General features: G+C 41.5%; 1 protein-coding gene across 2 annotated transcripts; it reads left to right on the forward strand.

Moving 5' to 3' along the window:
- Window positions 1-1,440: 1,440 nt before the first annotated feature.
- On the forward strand, window positions 1,441-15,196 carry LOC118309136 (LIM domain and actin-binding protein 1-like). 2 transcript variants are annotated; one of them, XM_035630892.2, is made up of 10 exons: window positions 1,441-1,590; window positions 4,802-4,944; window positions 5,551-5,593; window positions 9,137-9,574; window positions 11,417-11,471; window positions 11,707-11,804; window positions 12,443-12,515; window positions 12,694-12,725; window positions 12,833-12,966; window positions 13,142-15,196. In XM_035630892.2, exons 2-10 carry the CDS (start codon window positions 4,823-4,825, stop codon window positions 14,229-14,231), a joined length of 2,085 nt encoding a protein of 694 aa, XP_035486785.2. In that variant the 5' UTR covers window positions 1,441-1,590; window positions 4,802-4,822; the 3' UTR covers window positions 14,232-15,196. The 2 variants fall into 2 exon arrangements, with proteins under 2 accessions (XP_035486785.2, XP_047188569.1); XM_047332613.1 differs by lacking the exons at window positions 1,441-1,590; window positions 4,802-4,944; window positions 5,551-5,593 and adding an exon at window positions 6,117-6,224.
- Window positions 15,197-15,753: the final 557 nt, after the last annotated feature.

The raw sequence follows: 15,753 nt of genomic DNA on the forward strand, positions 1-15,753 counted from the left end.
CTTCCTTCGTGAAGGTTGTAATGTCCAGTCTTTGTTGAAACTGCGTTGAAGAGTTGTTAATTCGTCTGTGTGATCATCTTTGGAGGGTGCAGTTTGTTGTGCGTAGCCTACTTTCCTTGACTTGAAGGGGGTGGACAAGATATTAGGAACATGTTTTTCAGTCTCCATATAGACTTAAGTATATTCAATGTTATATATTTTTTAAAAAAAGGGCCATTTAAATCAACATATCTACGGATAAGTTTAAATTTGTATATGGTAACAGACTTATCAGAAAGTAGAATTGCCCGGTGTATCATATCAACTTCACACATTATTTTGCTATTTTGGTCAGTATGAAACTAACTGATCATCAATGATTTGTAAAGTAAAAATAAATATGTTTTCTCATAGGTTTTTTTTTAATGAGCAATAGCTTCACATTTGGACCAAAATCCCAATTTTTCTAAGTTTTGCAATACAACAAATGTATTGTTTGTTACATTTAAACTTGATAAATGTGTAATACCTTGCCTGAGTGCAGTGAAACCTTGAATTTGAAAAGACTCGTATTTTAAGCACTCTGTCACTGACTTAACTTCTTGGCTCAGTGATCAGTTCACTTCACTACCACCGCCTGGGGCTGGCCTGGAAGAGACACACTGCCTTGTTCAAGGACTCTTGAGCAGGTCAGATTCCTGCCAACACTGGAGCACGAAGCAAAGGATCTGCCTTTTCACTATATATACACCACCCAGCTGGCCTTATTTAGAAGACAAATGTTATACAAACATCCAATGGACCATGCTGCAGGTCAATTTTTTTTTTTAAATTTTGTTATCAGTGTCTCCAGTTACAGTTAGTGGTGCAAGATCTCACAAAGGTACTATTGTTTGAAAGGTTACAGTTATGCTGGAACCTAACTGAGGTGAAGCCCTTGACATTTCCCATCGTCACCATTGGTTTAAGAGCATAACAATGCATGTGCTCCCTTTTTAATAAATCACTTATAATAATTATGATAATAATAATGATTAATATCATTATTATTATTATAAGTATTGGTAGCAGCAGCCAGGGGAGTAGCACCAAATTCTGGGCCCTGTACATAAGCATTTGTTTTAAATTCAAGGCTTTCCAGGACCACCCAGCCCTACCCTTGGGCCCTTTGTAGTCTGTCCCCCTTTCCCCCCACTGCCCGTGGCAGCAGCAGTATGCACATGCTGTAATAAACCTCAGGTTGTTGTCTGTCTCCCTCATTAATGAAGTTTTTCTTCCCTCTTTGCCTGAAGAAGGAGGAGGAGGAGTACCTCCTGTTGTTCTGGGGACATTTGCTGGGCGGTAATGCAGGTGCACCGTGCGCACCGCGCGCACACACGCGGACATGAACAACAGCCTGCCAGGCCGGCCAGGTAGGGTTAGCGTAACACCTGAGGCCATTGGCCCGCCCGATCACATGACCCGGCTCCTCCACTCCCACGACACCTCGGTGTTCGCCCCGCCCCTGCGGGTCCAGGTCCCAGGTCCACACACCGGGCGGGCGGTGACGCAGCGGAGTGTCAGGTGTCTCCAGGTCTCACACGAGCAGCGGCTCAACGGAAATTCGCACAGGTAAGACCCGAGCTAGGTCACGAAAAAATACGCGTAAATGCCTCGAGCTAGTGTTGTTGTTGAAATATGGAAAGTTTTTGAAAAGTTAGTCAAGCCCGCGTTTGATTAAATTCAGGCGTCTATTTGTTTCACATCAACGCACGTGCGCAGTCTTGGTCTTCAGGAACTCGATGTCTTTGGAGCAAATCGATGCCAAACGCGCTGCTGCTCACTTCGTGTTCGGCTCGGGTTGACGTTTAATAACCTTTACACCTACTTGAAACAAAACCGAATATGAAAGTATATTTTTTGTCTCGATAGTTTTTGCTTTTTTACCAGAACTCAATAACACTCTCAACCATATCTCCCAGTGTTATACACCTGTAATTAAAGTTCTTCAAATAACATGTTGTCCCTCCACCAGTCTGAGACATAGCCGTGTCTCTCTGTTGCCTCACCTCAGAATTGCTTCTCCTGTTCAAACTCCATTGTTTACATGTAAACAACTTGGGGGGGGGGGGGGGGGGGGGGGGGGGGGGGGGGTTTGGGCCTATTTTTTTATAGTGATAATTGCGTCTTATGTCAATCACCTGTTATGCAATTATGTTGACTCCTCCTTACCCAGTGAGTCATGCTGTTTTTAACAGTGTTGTGGTTACTTGTTGGTAAGGAGAGCTTGGATTAAAGTGAGGGTTTAAAGGTCACTATCCACCTTTTGCTGATAGCAAGTGATGGATATCACATTAAAATGTCGGTGCTTAGATGATCAGATTTCAAAAGTTCATGTTTCAGATCGGCTGTGTAATGATTTCAAGGCTCCACATGCAGTGCTTCACCCCCCTGCCAAAACAGGGCCATTATTGTAAGGGTGCTGTTTACATTTCCTTACCTCTGTTACCTCAGACTAATGACAGTTCATTTACCATACAACAAAGAGCAAAACTGTAGACAGTTTTAATGCTTATGAATCATCCAACATGTTGGCTAACTTTATTTTATTGTCTGACCTGTGTGGAAGGCGTTCCATTGACTAGGGCTGAATAAACAAATCACATGCAAATACAAATCTCTCTATTTTATGTTGGACTAGCAATGGTTTTTCCACATGTAGTGTATGAGATGTATGTAGTATAAGGTGATTATTATATGCATTTTACCTTACACATGGCCCAGATGTAGGCATTTTTCCCCATTTATAGTGACATAAATGTCAAAATCAGTGAGGGTGGCCTGTCTCTCGTTAACCTGGTAATATTTGTTCCCTCTACAGTACTGTAAAGACAATTTTTTCATGGTTTGTTTACCTTCAGATTTCCAAACAGGTCATGCAAAAGAAAAGTCTATCTGGAATCGAAAGCATTAAGATTGTTTTCTCATGCAGGAAAAGTGTGATATGGCCCCACCCAATCCTCCATGTAAATCAGCAACATTTCCTGCAGTGTGTTCATTTTCAGATGACATCTCTGGTTACTGTACACTGGCTATTCTCTTGGTGCACTTGTTGTGAGAAGGACTTGGATTTTATTCTCAACCCTTGTTGTTTGTTGTGTGGGGCATTCAGGACTTCCTTTAACTGTCTGTGGTTTTAAGGATATGCAAATGAGGTGGAACGTCGATACCAAACCCAGTTTACCTTTGTTTTTTCCCCTGTGACGCACTGGTGACCTGTCCAGGGTGTGACCCTGACATTCAGGCAGTGCTCACTGGGATAGGCTCCTAGGCTCCAGAGAAAGCACTGTTACAGTTTAAGTGTTATTGTGCTTCAACCCAGGCCCCTATTCAGTAGTAACTAAACATGGCACAACACACAACTGATCAATTGACAAGGTGAACTAACTTGTCTGTCAGGCTTCAAAACCTGTAGCAACAATAATCAGTCCCAAGCTATTCGGACACAAGAAACCTAATAAAACCACCTGAGTAGTGGATCATCCTTCATATCATTGTGTTGAGTCTAATGTAATGTTTTTATTTCGTTAACCTTTGCCTATGCCCACATCCAGACTCCAGCCCAACATAATCATGTATTGTTATGTGTAATTATGTATTGTTGATATGCAATACGTGTAGTTAAATGTTGTATTCATCTAAATCTGTCAGAAGTGTAGTTTTATTTGACTCTTGTCTTTTTAGAATTGGGGTTATGTTGAAATCCAGTTCAGTTCAGACCAAAGTCCTCACACTACTTGTGATCAGTATCGCTCTGCATCACAGTGATGTTGTTATCGGCGCAGGAGAAAGGATTTTTTTAGTCTATCAGCTGTGCACAGTGGTCATTTAACAAATGGTCATAACACACTGTCTGGGAACTTCATGCCCTGATATTATAATGACCTTCCAGACACAGAAACTGCACCGCCATCTCTCAGTAGAACGTAGTTAAATGTGGGTTTGTCTGAATGAAGTTAAAGAAAGATTGTGTGTATTTGGCGTTCAGTGACTCTGGTCGTCTGTGAATGTAGCCCCTGGCGAGTTGTCCTCTCATGATGAAAATGTGCTTGCACTCAGTTTAGCGGTTTGTGTTTCCATGTCGCGGTCAAGCGGCACAAAACTGCAGCACAAGTTTGAACACGTTGGCTTGTGACTTTGCATGCATAACTGTATGAGCACAAATACAGTATGTGCATGCACTCTTCGGTATGTATGTTGGGCACGGGGAGCATGACAAGAGGTAAACTGACGGAGAGCACGTTATAAACTTGTAAATCAGTGATCTTAGACAGCAGACAGTTACTTGTCATGCACAAGCCTGGACTCTGGCACGGACATTCTAAAGAGTCTGTACACGTTTAGGTAGGTTTTAGTTCTGTTTATCTATTTAAAGAAGGGCTTCTTTGTTTGCGTAAATCTTGTCTATCGTTACCAAGCATTAGTGTCAACAGGGTGGTCTCTATTGTCTAAAACATAGCTGGTAGTTGTGCTGAGATGAAAAGGGAACTGATTCCCAACAAATGCAGACATGAGGAGTAAGAGGACCATTATTTTGTCACTGCAAGAAGAACAAATTCCTTGCTGCAGGGTTAGGTAAGTTTTTTTCTTCCTCCCCTGGCTCTGATTTTAAATTGAGGAATATGCCCAGCAAATAGTGACAGTTAATAGTGTGGCCCAAACACAGTTTACTCCTGCTTAAGGTTTTGTCAGAGTAAATGTGCGGGGAATGATTCAGAGGTGGAGAGGGAAAACGAGTGTTATAAAACATAACATGCTTTTAGAGTGTGTGTTTCTGTTTCAGGTACTCAGTTCGCTGGCAGAGATGGAGAGCGGTCCCTTCAATCGACGGTCCTGGGTGACGCAGTCTTTGCGTGTCACTGCCAAAGAGATGTCATTGGTCAGTGGGCGAGGGAAAAATAACGCCATTGCTGAACGATTTTCCAAGTGAGTAACAGCTGGTTTCCATGTTTGTTTGTTGTTAATATTTCTTTTCTAAAATGATCTGTAATACAAGAAATGAATAGAAGAAAATGAAAAGAAGTTAATTGAAAAGAAGTTAATTGTGTTTGGCCCACCATCTCATGCGTTTAATGGTATTTCCAGTGCCATCATTGTTTACATACAGTATATTGAATTGGAAAAAACTTACAAAATAACAAAATATATTAATTTTTATTTAGGACTACATCAACTGTTGTTGAATCTGCTTTTGCAGCCTGGAAATTAACAAAACTCTGTATTTTATGATCTATTGTTTGTATGACACAGTGCTTGTTAAAAATACATAAACAATGATTTTATAAAAAATCAAAGAATGTTACCCACAGAAAGTATTTAGAAAATAAAAACTTACAACCTCTTTGAAACAAGCAGAAAGATAAAATGCAATCTAGAGCAAAACAACTCCAATAGTAATACGAGTTTGTGGTTTACATTCTTCAACACCTCACTAGTTTTTAGAAAGAAGAAATGTGATGATGTCTAGAAAAATACAAACGCTCTTGTTTGTTTTGAGTCACCAGAGGTCAGCGTTGTTTCCCTCTGCCACAGGTACCAGAGAGCTGCTGAGGAGAGTGCAGAGAAGAAAAAAGGAGTAAGTACTTCTGTTGAGCTTTTTTTCTGCAGGATGTAAGAAACATTCAATTTGCCTGTGACTTTCCCTGAGTTTCAGTTTACAACTTAGTGATGATGAAATTATAATGGACAGCCAGTGGTGTAGTGGTGCCTGGAGAAGTGGGTATACTCTTAATTTATGTCCTGTTTTTTTGAAGCGGCCCCTCCAGTAAAGGATGAACGCACTCTTTCAAACAGTGACCTGTAAGACCACTCTTGCATTTTTAGTTCACCCAAAATGGACCAGTAATATTTGCACAATCTTTCCCAAACGAAGGCATGACTCTTCAGCTATTCAGCCTCTGATTTGCGGACTGTGATATTCTCATACTAATTCTAACCAATCCCCACTCCTCATCTAACCAACCAACTTCAAAGTCGACGAGTACTAGCCAATCAGCGACAGAGTAAGGCGGGTCATTCTTCCACCATCCTAGGACAAGAGTTGTCTTGCAGCAAACTGCTGAACAATGTGCATCTGAGGCGATTTAGAAGTGGATATACGCTATGTCAATTGAAAAAATAAGTGGGTATGCACCGTTTACTCTCCACTACACTACTGTGTACAGCTGCTCATTCATTTGATACATGATATAGAAATGAAGGTTGAGGTATGTAACTATGAAATGTTTCATTAGATCAAAAGTGATTATCATCGTGTTGACAGCATTTTGATGAGTCTCTCCTAACAACTAAATGATCAGATGAAGTTGGTGTATGCTGCATGTGCGTGTGTGTGCGTGTATGCTGCATGTGCTGCTTCATTTGCTCAGCAGTTTCTGGTGGGGTTAAACTAATTACTGTTGCGCGCACACACACACACACACACACACACACACACACACACACACACACACACACACACACACACACACACACACCGTCTCACCATGCCAACACACTGTCTGGGCCAAATGTCTTGTCCTGGCTGACCTCTTATTGGCCACTTGTTGCAGTGGGCAGACTATCAAACCCATAATCCTCCTTCAGTGTAATCCCCTCTGTCGTCCCAACTGTAGGTTAGCTGCTTTGTCAGTGTGCAGGACAGATAAATAAACCTTTGGATTGAGATTAAATTAATTACTGATCAGCTAATAACATGAAGAAATATAAGGTAATGTTCCCGTGGTTGTGTGTGACATTGTGATTGTTGTTTACCAGTGTGTGTGTGAGCCAGCTGTAAAAAGATGTTGACTTCTTTAGTCTTTGTTCAGTGGTCTGGCTGGTAATTAAATGACAAGAGGGATTTGTTTCGTCTTTCTCCTGTAGATGCGTGCTATGGTTTGCCAGAGTCACTTCTGCATTTCCTCCCTAGATTCAGTTTTTAACGGACAGAAGTTTTAACAGAAAAGCAATGCAAGTTCTATTTATCTGGTTCATTTTTATTACTAATTTGAGGATAACCCCTCGTGTTCAGATGTGCCTGAGCTTAGTTTGAATGGGAGGGTAAAAGACCATCTGCATGTCTAAATGTGTGTGTGTGTTTTTCAGTCTCGGCTTCTCAAAATGTATTGCTGTTTTTTCTGTTTTATGACATCCAAACTTCATTACTTACTTTGGACTCATTCGATGTAGGAACTTGGTTTTAAAGTAAGTTACCCTCGCAATTTATATATTCTAATTTATTGCAATTCACATGGTCAGTGATTTGAGGATTTGTGTTCATAATGCGTGCTCCTCCCTCAACCGTAGAATCTGCCGACAGTCTTGTCTCAGTGAGACAGACTGATCTTCGTATGACAATATATTCAACCAGTGGTTAAAAACCACGATGTGGGTTTGGCACAGTGGTCTGTCTTTCCACGATTTGATTAGTTTTGTGTGTTTAGTGAAGAAATAGGTCTGAAAAATCTATTTATTTGTCCTCTAAATGGTTTTAAGAGGTGCATTCACACATCTACAGTGTATATAATCACAGTTTATATAATCTCCTTCATCACTGCCTGTGTGTCAGTGTCAAAGTCAATTTCATCTCCAGCTCGTACAGAAGCCAATGAGACAACAACGAGACGCCCAGTTTAAGCAATCACTGTTAAAGTTCAGAGATCTATGACTGCCAAGCTACATTGCTAATGATGATATTGTGTGCAGTGACTCAATATCAATTACTTCAGCGCAGTGCGATGTAGATCCATTTATTATCTTCAGAAATGATTCAAGAGTGGAAAAATATCAAAGCCGACACAGCAAACAAAGGGTTAACTTTTCCCTGAACGTATCATTTCCTGCTCTGGTTTCCTGGGTTTTCTGACTCTCTCTCTCTCTCTCTGGCTCTCTCGCTCTCTCTCATTCACTTTCCTGGCGTTGAAGGGGCTGGACTGACTCTTACAAACACATTTGTCTTGCTGCTAACATCTGGGAGAGCTCCACCTCAGCAGACCAACCTGTAGAGAAGGACCAACCAAAGGACCCTCACTTTCCTTGCTGTCTAGTTGTGGCTACATCTTGTTTGGTGGCTCCATCGCATTCTCAGAGTTGTTCTTTTTTTCTGTTATTGCTTGAAAATCGAGGAACAATCTTCGTCACTGTCCATTTTGTTCTGTCCACCCTGGACTTGCCTCACAAAGACAGTAATTGTGCCTCCTTTTTTGCCCACTTTGGGGTTTTTGTCCTTTTCGTTCAGTCCTTTAGGCTCATGTTCTCATTTCTTACTTTGCTCCATTTCTTTTTTTTGTCTTTCCGCCTGTTTGTGTATAAATATAACTTATTATTAGATGCACCAGATTCAGTTGATGCTAAGTTTTTTGATGTACTAATACGCAAAAAGTTTGTTCTGTCACTAATTATGTGTATTTGTTTGTCATCGCTGACTAAGTTCAAAATGTATTCGTAGTTAGTTTTTGAGGAATTGTGGTTTAAATAATATTATAAAAGTATTTAAATGTTCAATTCTAGGCTGAACTCAACCAGTGTGCCCGCCTCCAAAACTGTTCACTAAGATTTATTAGTTCATTAGGGTACGTATGTAATAGTGATTATTTTCTAATGCGCAGATCCTCTTTCTTCAACGTGTCATTCCTCTTTTACAATTAAGGAAGTTGCTGCTGGTCACGCTGCAGTAGCGAGCTGCCTGTTGTTCTGTTGTGCTGTTTGCTGCTCAACATGTTTTGTCATGAATGGCCGGCTGATGAACAGAGCCCTCCTCAGTGAAGTCGCCGTGTGAAAAGGAATGTAGCTGAAAAATCTGTCTGCAGGATCAGCCCTGCTATCTCCGTCCTGAGCCAGTCGTTGCATTTAGCAGCCGCAGCAAACATCTATTTCCTGGACCGAAGTTGAACAGCTGTTCACCTAATCTGTCAGTGAAGCCTAGTGCAGACTCTGGCATTTCCTTTATTCCGTTATGCTGAATTAAGGTCTAAGCCGTTTGATACAACATGTGCTCTGCTGCCAAATGAAATAATTGGTTAATTTAGAATGTATGGAGAATGAAACTATTACTTTTGATCAACAGTGTTTGTTATGTCATTTCAATTTTTAGTGCTTGGCAAGCTCCCAGTTTAAGTTTTAGTTTTCTTCCTCACAGGCTATAGCGACATCCTCCCCACGGTCAGGCAACCTGAGTGCCCTGAAGAAGCGCTGGGAGCAACCGGAGAACCTTGCCCGCGACAAGCCTTCTTCTGGCCCACCTGCAAGTGAATCCATCTCTCGCTGTAGGCCCCCTGCCCTTGCCAGGCCTCCGTCCGTCAGTGAATACCCTCCTCCATTAAAAAGCCCTGGCCTGCTGACAGCTCAGGGAGGACAGTCTGCAGTCAGTCGTGCCCAGAGGCCCTCAGCAGCTCCAGAGGCACCCAAAGCTGAAGAACAGAGAGGGATGGACAGGGATGAAGTGACACACTGTGAAAGACCTGAAAAGCTTGACGAGCAAGCTCCAACCAGCCCCTGTGCCTTTTATGAGAAACCAAAGGTTCCACTGAACAACCTGAAGTTGAGGTTTGAGAGAGGGGAGGAAGCCACGAGCAAGGTAAAACATTTAGCTCTTGCAAAGCTATTCCTATCCCTCATAAGTAAACGATGTTGAAAGGCAGTTATGAACAGATTTGGTGTAGATGGACATCACTTTCTGCTCTTGCAGATTCTTCATCTATTACATTTGAGACACCGTGTGAGGAAAACTTCACAAAGCACCACGACATTCCTTCAATATATTGATCGTTACATTATTTAAGTGCCTAATAAAACCAGCACAATAGTTAGCTGTTTTTATTGTACATACTTCAGACGTGACTTGAGCTTTTAGTCTCTTTTTTCCCCCATGTCAGCTTTGAATCTTTTCCTTAAGGCAATAACTAACCACAATGTTGATGCCTTGCAAAACGTTATGTTTTCTTAATCCCTCTTGAAGAAAGTCGAATGTTTTTCTCAATGTTACATCACCTGAAACCACTTTTTCGACCACCATTAAATTGCTCTGAAGGAAAACCACTTGGATTGTAATTTACAAAGCTAATACAGTGTAGCTTTGTTAATGTAATTAGTGTTCACATAGCAAAGAGAGATAAGAAGCCAACTGTTATCGATCATAATAATATGTTTCTCTTTCAGCAGTACTACCTAACAACTATAGCAGCAGTTCTCTCGTTGACCCCGCTTTGCTGAGCATAGTTACTCTGTTCAATATTTTCCCCTTAATACACAGTTTTCCATGTCTCCCCCACTTGCTTCTGTCTTCCCCCTTTGTGTGTGTGTGTGTGTGTGTGTGTGTGTGTGTCTGTGTGTGTCTTCATCCCTCTCCAGCCAAAACAACAAGCACTCCACTCTTCACCTTCCACGACAGAGGAATGCAGGAACATTCCTGACCTAGGGCTGTTTCATTCTTCAGAGGATCACCTCTGAAGAGCAACTGTCTTTATCTCACTTTTCATTAGCTGTGTGTGTGTGTGTGTGTGTGTGTGTGTGTGTGTGTGTGTGTGTGTGTGTGTGTGATTGTGATTGTGATTGTGTGTGTACTCTTAAGTTTCCCCAACAGCCCTGTCCTTTAGTTTTACTGTTGTGTGTGTGTGTGTGTCGTATCATGCAGCTCTTTGCATGTGCAGCAGTAATAAATTTAACATTCAAGTTGTTCCTAGAAGAATGAAGGAAGAGGTCTAAAATGTTCTGGTGAAAATTTACAGGCTTGACCTGGAGCTTTATAACACTTGGCTGAGGAGGCTGGTGGCACAACAGGACTTTGCAGTTCCAGTGACACAGCCTGATGAAATGGGCTGTTTTAATTGGCCGAGAACTCTTTTTTTCCACTCGTGTGTGGAGGAGAGAGTGCGGAGAGAAACTGTCTGGTTTACTCATTAGTGTTGGTGACACGTGGTACACGTGCACCCACACACATCAGTTGCTCTGTCTTTGAACTAAAATGCAATGGAAAAGTTTTGGTTCTCATGACTGCAGGTCAAAGGCATGTTGGTGTCTGTCCAGGTACATTCTCTGCACTCCAGTTACAACCAGGCATCAAATGGTGGGACTGGAAAGGAAATCATCTTTACTTTGCTTCTATTTTTCTTCTATAACTAAACTTTTCCTGGGTTGTTTAATGCTGAGCACAGTTCTTCTTTAGCTTTATGACTTCATGAGAACACAACCTGTCTTACCCTGCAGACTCCATGTTCCTCCACACAGTGCTCACCTGTGTGGGATGCCTTTTCTGTTCAACTTCATCCTGTATATTTTTACCATGATAATGAATTTGAATTCCAGTCTCTCTCTTCGGTGCAGTTGGAGATGGTGGAAAACTAATGTTGTGCAAAATTTGTAGTAGATGGATTTCAGAAATCTGACCCCTCTGATCCCATCAATCATTTTACTCTTGCAGGGCGTGAGGACGACACTACGCAGTACTTCATCAGAAGACATGGACCAGCGTGGCGGTAAAGAGAAACAAACTCATGCACACAGAGTACTCAAGTAATCTACTTCTGACTTCAGGTTCATGTTGATGGGACGCAAAATACATTCAATTAAATTCATTCTCAACTCACAGCCTGTAACTTTATATCTCCAAAGAATTTGAATATTGCACCATGGTTAAAACTTTAAATTGATGAGGAATCAATGTTTGTTTCAGTGAAAATGATGAAAATGTGATCTTGTCTTCTGCCTTAGGCCTGTCTGTGACCGACCGAGTGTTAGAGTCGACGTCCCTGAGGGAGAAGATGGCAAAGTACCAGGCTGCTGTTTCTAAACAAGGCCCCACACGATTTGTGAGTTCATGCAATCGGAGCAGAATTTAAACAAAAACATCTGGAAACTTGAGGAATACAAATATATAGTATCTCTAATGTATGTTTAAAAGAAACTTCAATTTGATTAAAATGACCTACAAGACCCATAATCTGTATAATTTAGCAATTTTCTTGAAACTAACCAAATTGTTGTTAATGAATGTTTTCTAAAACTATATATTGTTCTCTATATTAGAAGAAATACAGATTCTTTCAATAATTTTGAAATAACATACACATACACATTTAGAAACTTCAATAGTCCTTATAAACTGTAAATAGCTTTGAATTTAACACCTTTATATCATTGCTGTATAATCCACAGCTTGGTGTTTTCGCACGCACATTAGAAACAATCATTGTTTATAGCTTCAGACTATTAAACATTGGTCTCAAAGAAATGTATCCTTGTTAAAGTAAAGTTCACATAGGAATGGACACAATCAGTCAGTAAATTTGTCCACTCATGTAACTGTATATCTATTGTTTGCTCCCTTCCTACTTATTTTATCTCTTCCTTCCTGCCCACCCCAGAAATAGTGAAAATACATAATGGTTTATTATTTCACAATCAGTTAACACAGAGGTTTGTTTTTCTTTGTGTGTGTTTGCTCCAGGGTGTGGCCACAGAGATGCCTGCTCCGAAAACATCTGCACCTCAGAAACGCATACCTGCACCCGAGTGCAATGGTGAGTCTTGGCTATATATGCAGTTTAACTTGTTATATAAAATGTGAAATAGAACATTAATTACTATGGTTTTACCATTAATATACTTAAATCATGATTTGATTGCCCTTCTCTGTGCATCTTAGAGAAGTCTGAGGAGCCACAGGGAATTACATTTTGTGTGTTTTGTGTATTTTAGGTGAGAGCAGCGAGCCATCCAAAGCATCCAGGGTGAGTCAGTCATCACGACAGGCAGAGGACATGCACGAATCATCAGGAGAAATCCCATTTCAAAACCCTGTAATTATAAATAAACGTGTATGTGTTTGTCTACGTAGAAGTTCTGCCCGCCGGAGAGGCAGACGTGCTTCGCCTGTTCGAAGACAGTGTACCCCCTGGAGAGACTGATGGCTCATCAGCACGTCTACCACAAAAGCTGCTTCCGATGTGTTCACTGCAACACAAAGCTCAGGTTAGTCTCCCACTGCCAACTCTGTTCTTTGGTCTTAACTGACATATGTTTTGATGAAAGCAGTAAGTATAGTTGAGGTGCCTCCTCAGTGGGTGGCTGTTGAAGAAAATTGGTAAAAGAATCTTTTAATCTTTTGCTGAAGGAAAATAATATCTTTGCTTCTCTCTGGTTCTAGTCTTGGGAACTATGCCTCTCTGCATGGCAGTGTCTACTGCAAGCCCCATTTCAGTCAGCTGTTTAAAGCCAAAGGCAACTATGACGAGGGCTTCGGCCATCGCCCTCACAAGGAGCTGTGGGAACCTCGAGCCGATGGAGAAGAAGGTGAAGAAGTAGTGAAGCCCAAAGAACCTGAGGGATCAGTGGAAGTGATGCGTCCAGCTGAGAGCGTCTCAGACAAAGCACCAGCCCCGACTGTGGAAGTGTCCCCAAAGCTAAAGGTTACCGACGTGACTGCCTTAATGGAGACACATAAGCAGACACATTCCAGCTCCAGTGAGAAACATCAGTCCACAGAGAAGCCCGCTGAGACACGCAAGCTGAGGATCGCCTGGCCCCCTCCGACCGGTGAGAGCGTCTCTGGAACAGCAGCAGCTCTTAGTCCAGTCACAGAGGGAGTAACGTCAAGCCGACCCTGGAGAGCCAAGTGGCCCCCAGAGGACGAGGAGCCATCATCATCAGCCATCGTCAGCTCAGATCGGGTCGAGCTGAAGAGCCTGAGGAGGAGCTCTTCTCTAAGGGAGCGCATTCGGCCTTTTACAATCGCAGCTAACCCAACCACTGCTACCAGTCGGGGGCCCAGGGAGCCTCGTCGCCCTCTCAAGTCCCTACTGGAGTGGAGAGCATCATTTGAGGAAAAAAAACCATCGACCAAAGAAAATAACCCAGAGCAGCAGCAGCAGGAGAAAAGGGAGCAGAAGATGCCTCAAATACCAAGGGAAGATGCAGCACATGCGAGCAAGACCGTATCAGAGGAAGGCGAGATGACTCTGCCCAAGCACGAGGAAGAGAGAGACGCACACGTACAGCAAGAAAATGCATCAGCGGGAGCAGACAAGATGGCGGTGGAAGAGGGCTCTCTGAGGAGCATCTCTCCAGATGTCTCACCAGCCCCCTCTCCACCTTCGCAGCCAAAGCAGAATCGCACGTCCCAGGATGTGGGCTTCTGGGAGGAGGACAAAGAGGGAAGTGATGCCGAGGAGCTGAGTGCCGAGGATATAATCAAGAGGAACCGCTACTATGACGAGGAGGAGGACTCTGACTCATAGGAATGTCCACTCACCATGTAACACTTTTTCACCGTTTTTTTCTTCTCATAAATTTAGCTTTGCCAGATTTTTTATGATGTATTATTCAAAAATGTGTAATAGGTGTTTGTATGTGCATTTGATAACTGCCTTTAATTACTAAAGTACAAATTACAGATCCCTTTTTCTTTTTTACATTTAATTAAATACTATTAAAAAAATGTCTGAAACAGCTTTTAAATGACCCCTGATTATACTGGAAGGTGGAAAAATCAATTAAACTCAATCAATGCATTTCTGGATCTCATCTTCTGATAATTATATGCACCATCAGCATCATACTATTTGTGTCCAAAAAGCTTTAAATTACTATATGTGGCATGTCAAAGAGCTTTTTGATTACAGGCAGAACCATATTGCTTCAAGGCAAACAGTCATTATGTGTAGTCTTTGAATGCAGCACAGACCTAAATATGTCATACTAAAAACAGTGCTGTGTGTTTAAGATGTGGGAGAACAAGTGTTATTTATGGTGCTGGGGGTAACATATTTCCTGACTTAAAATCTTAAATTAAAGAAAAGATAAAACAGAATCCACATTAGTTTGCTCTGGATTAGGATCCAAACCATCCTTGTTCATCGTGTCTTCTCTCAGGGATAAAGACACAATCCCACACGCAGACATAATGTTAAGATACTGTACAGCAGACAGTTTGCAGTTTACTGCTCTTGACTGTTTTTGAGTATTTTTTATGCACCGGAATAATTCTACGTACAGAGCAAACCCTGCAGGGGGTGCACTGGTTTGGTCAAAATGCTTCTGGAGCTAAAAATTTATGTTGTATGTATTTTATAATGTACCATGGGATATGTATTTTCACTGCAGAATATTTTTAATCGTTTTTATTCTGACACCTTGGGCATTTCAGATTCAACTGTCGAAGCAATTAAAATCCATCAATGAGGAAATCCAGAGTTTCCACAAAGCTGTAGTCTTCGTTTTCATGATACATCTTTACCAGGTATTAGATTTAGTGTACCCTTGTTTTCAGTCTTTGGGGAGAAACAATGATTTTAGATACCACACACATTGAGGTGAACTGAACGGAGGATTTACTTGAATTCACCAATGAATCCAGTCGACACCTGATGAGGGCACTTCCCTTAACAGGAGATCATTGTTGTAAATTAACTCAGATTTCTTCTCTGTCAGACTATAGTCAGAATACAACATCTTTCTGAATGTAAGTCATGGAACAAGTGTCATTCCTGCCGACAAAGACATTCATTTTAAGAACAGACGAGGTGACACAAAGAAAAAGCTTATTCTTGATAGAAATTATTTTAGTCAAATTGGTTTACAGAAAATGTGTTATATTTTGCACGCTTCATACTCTTGTCTGGAGAATGTTGACTGTACGCCTCTTACGCAGAGCTTACTGTTAATCTGCAAGTACTTCCATTGTAGTTAAATACTACATATATTTTAATATTTTTCAAAAAGGTACTTAGCCCAAATCATACCATAAATTACTGTCACTAC

The sequence above is a fragment of the Scophthalmus maximus genome, chromosome 6 (genome assembly GCF_022379125.1).
Source record: "Scophthalmus maximus strain ysfricsl-2021 chromosome 6, ASM2237912v1, whole genome shotgun sequence".
Classification (NCBI taxonomy): Eukaryota; Metazoa; Chordata; class Actinopteri; order Pleuronectiformes; family Scophthalmidae; genus Scophthalmus; species Scophthalmus maximus.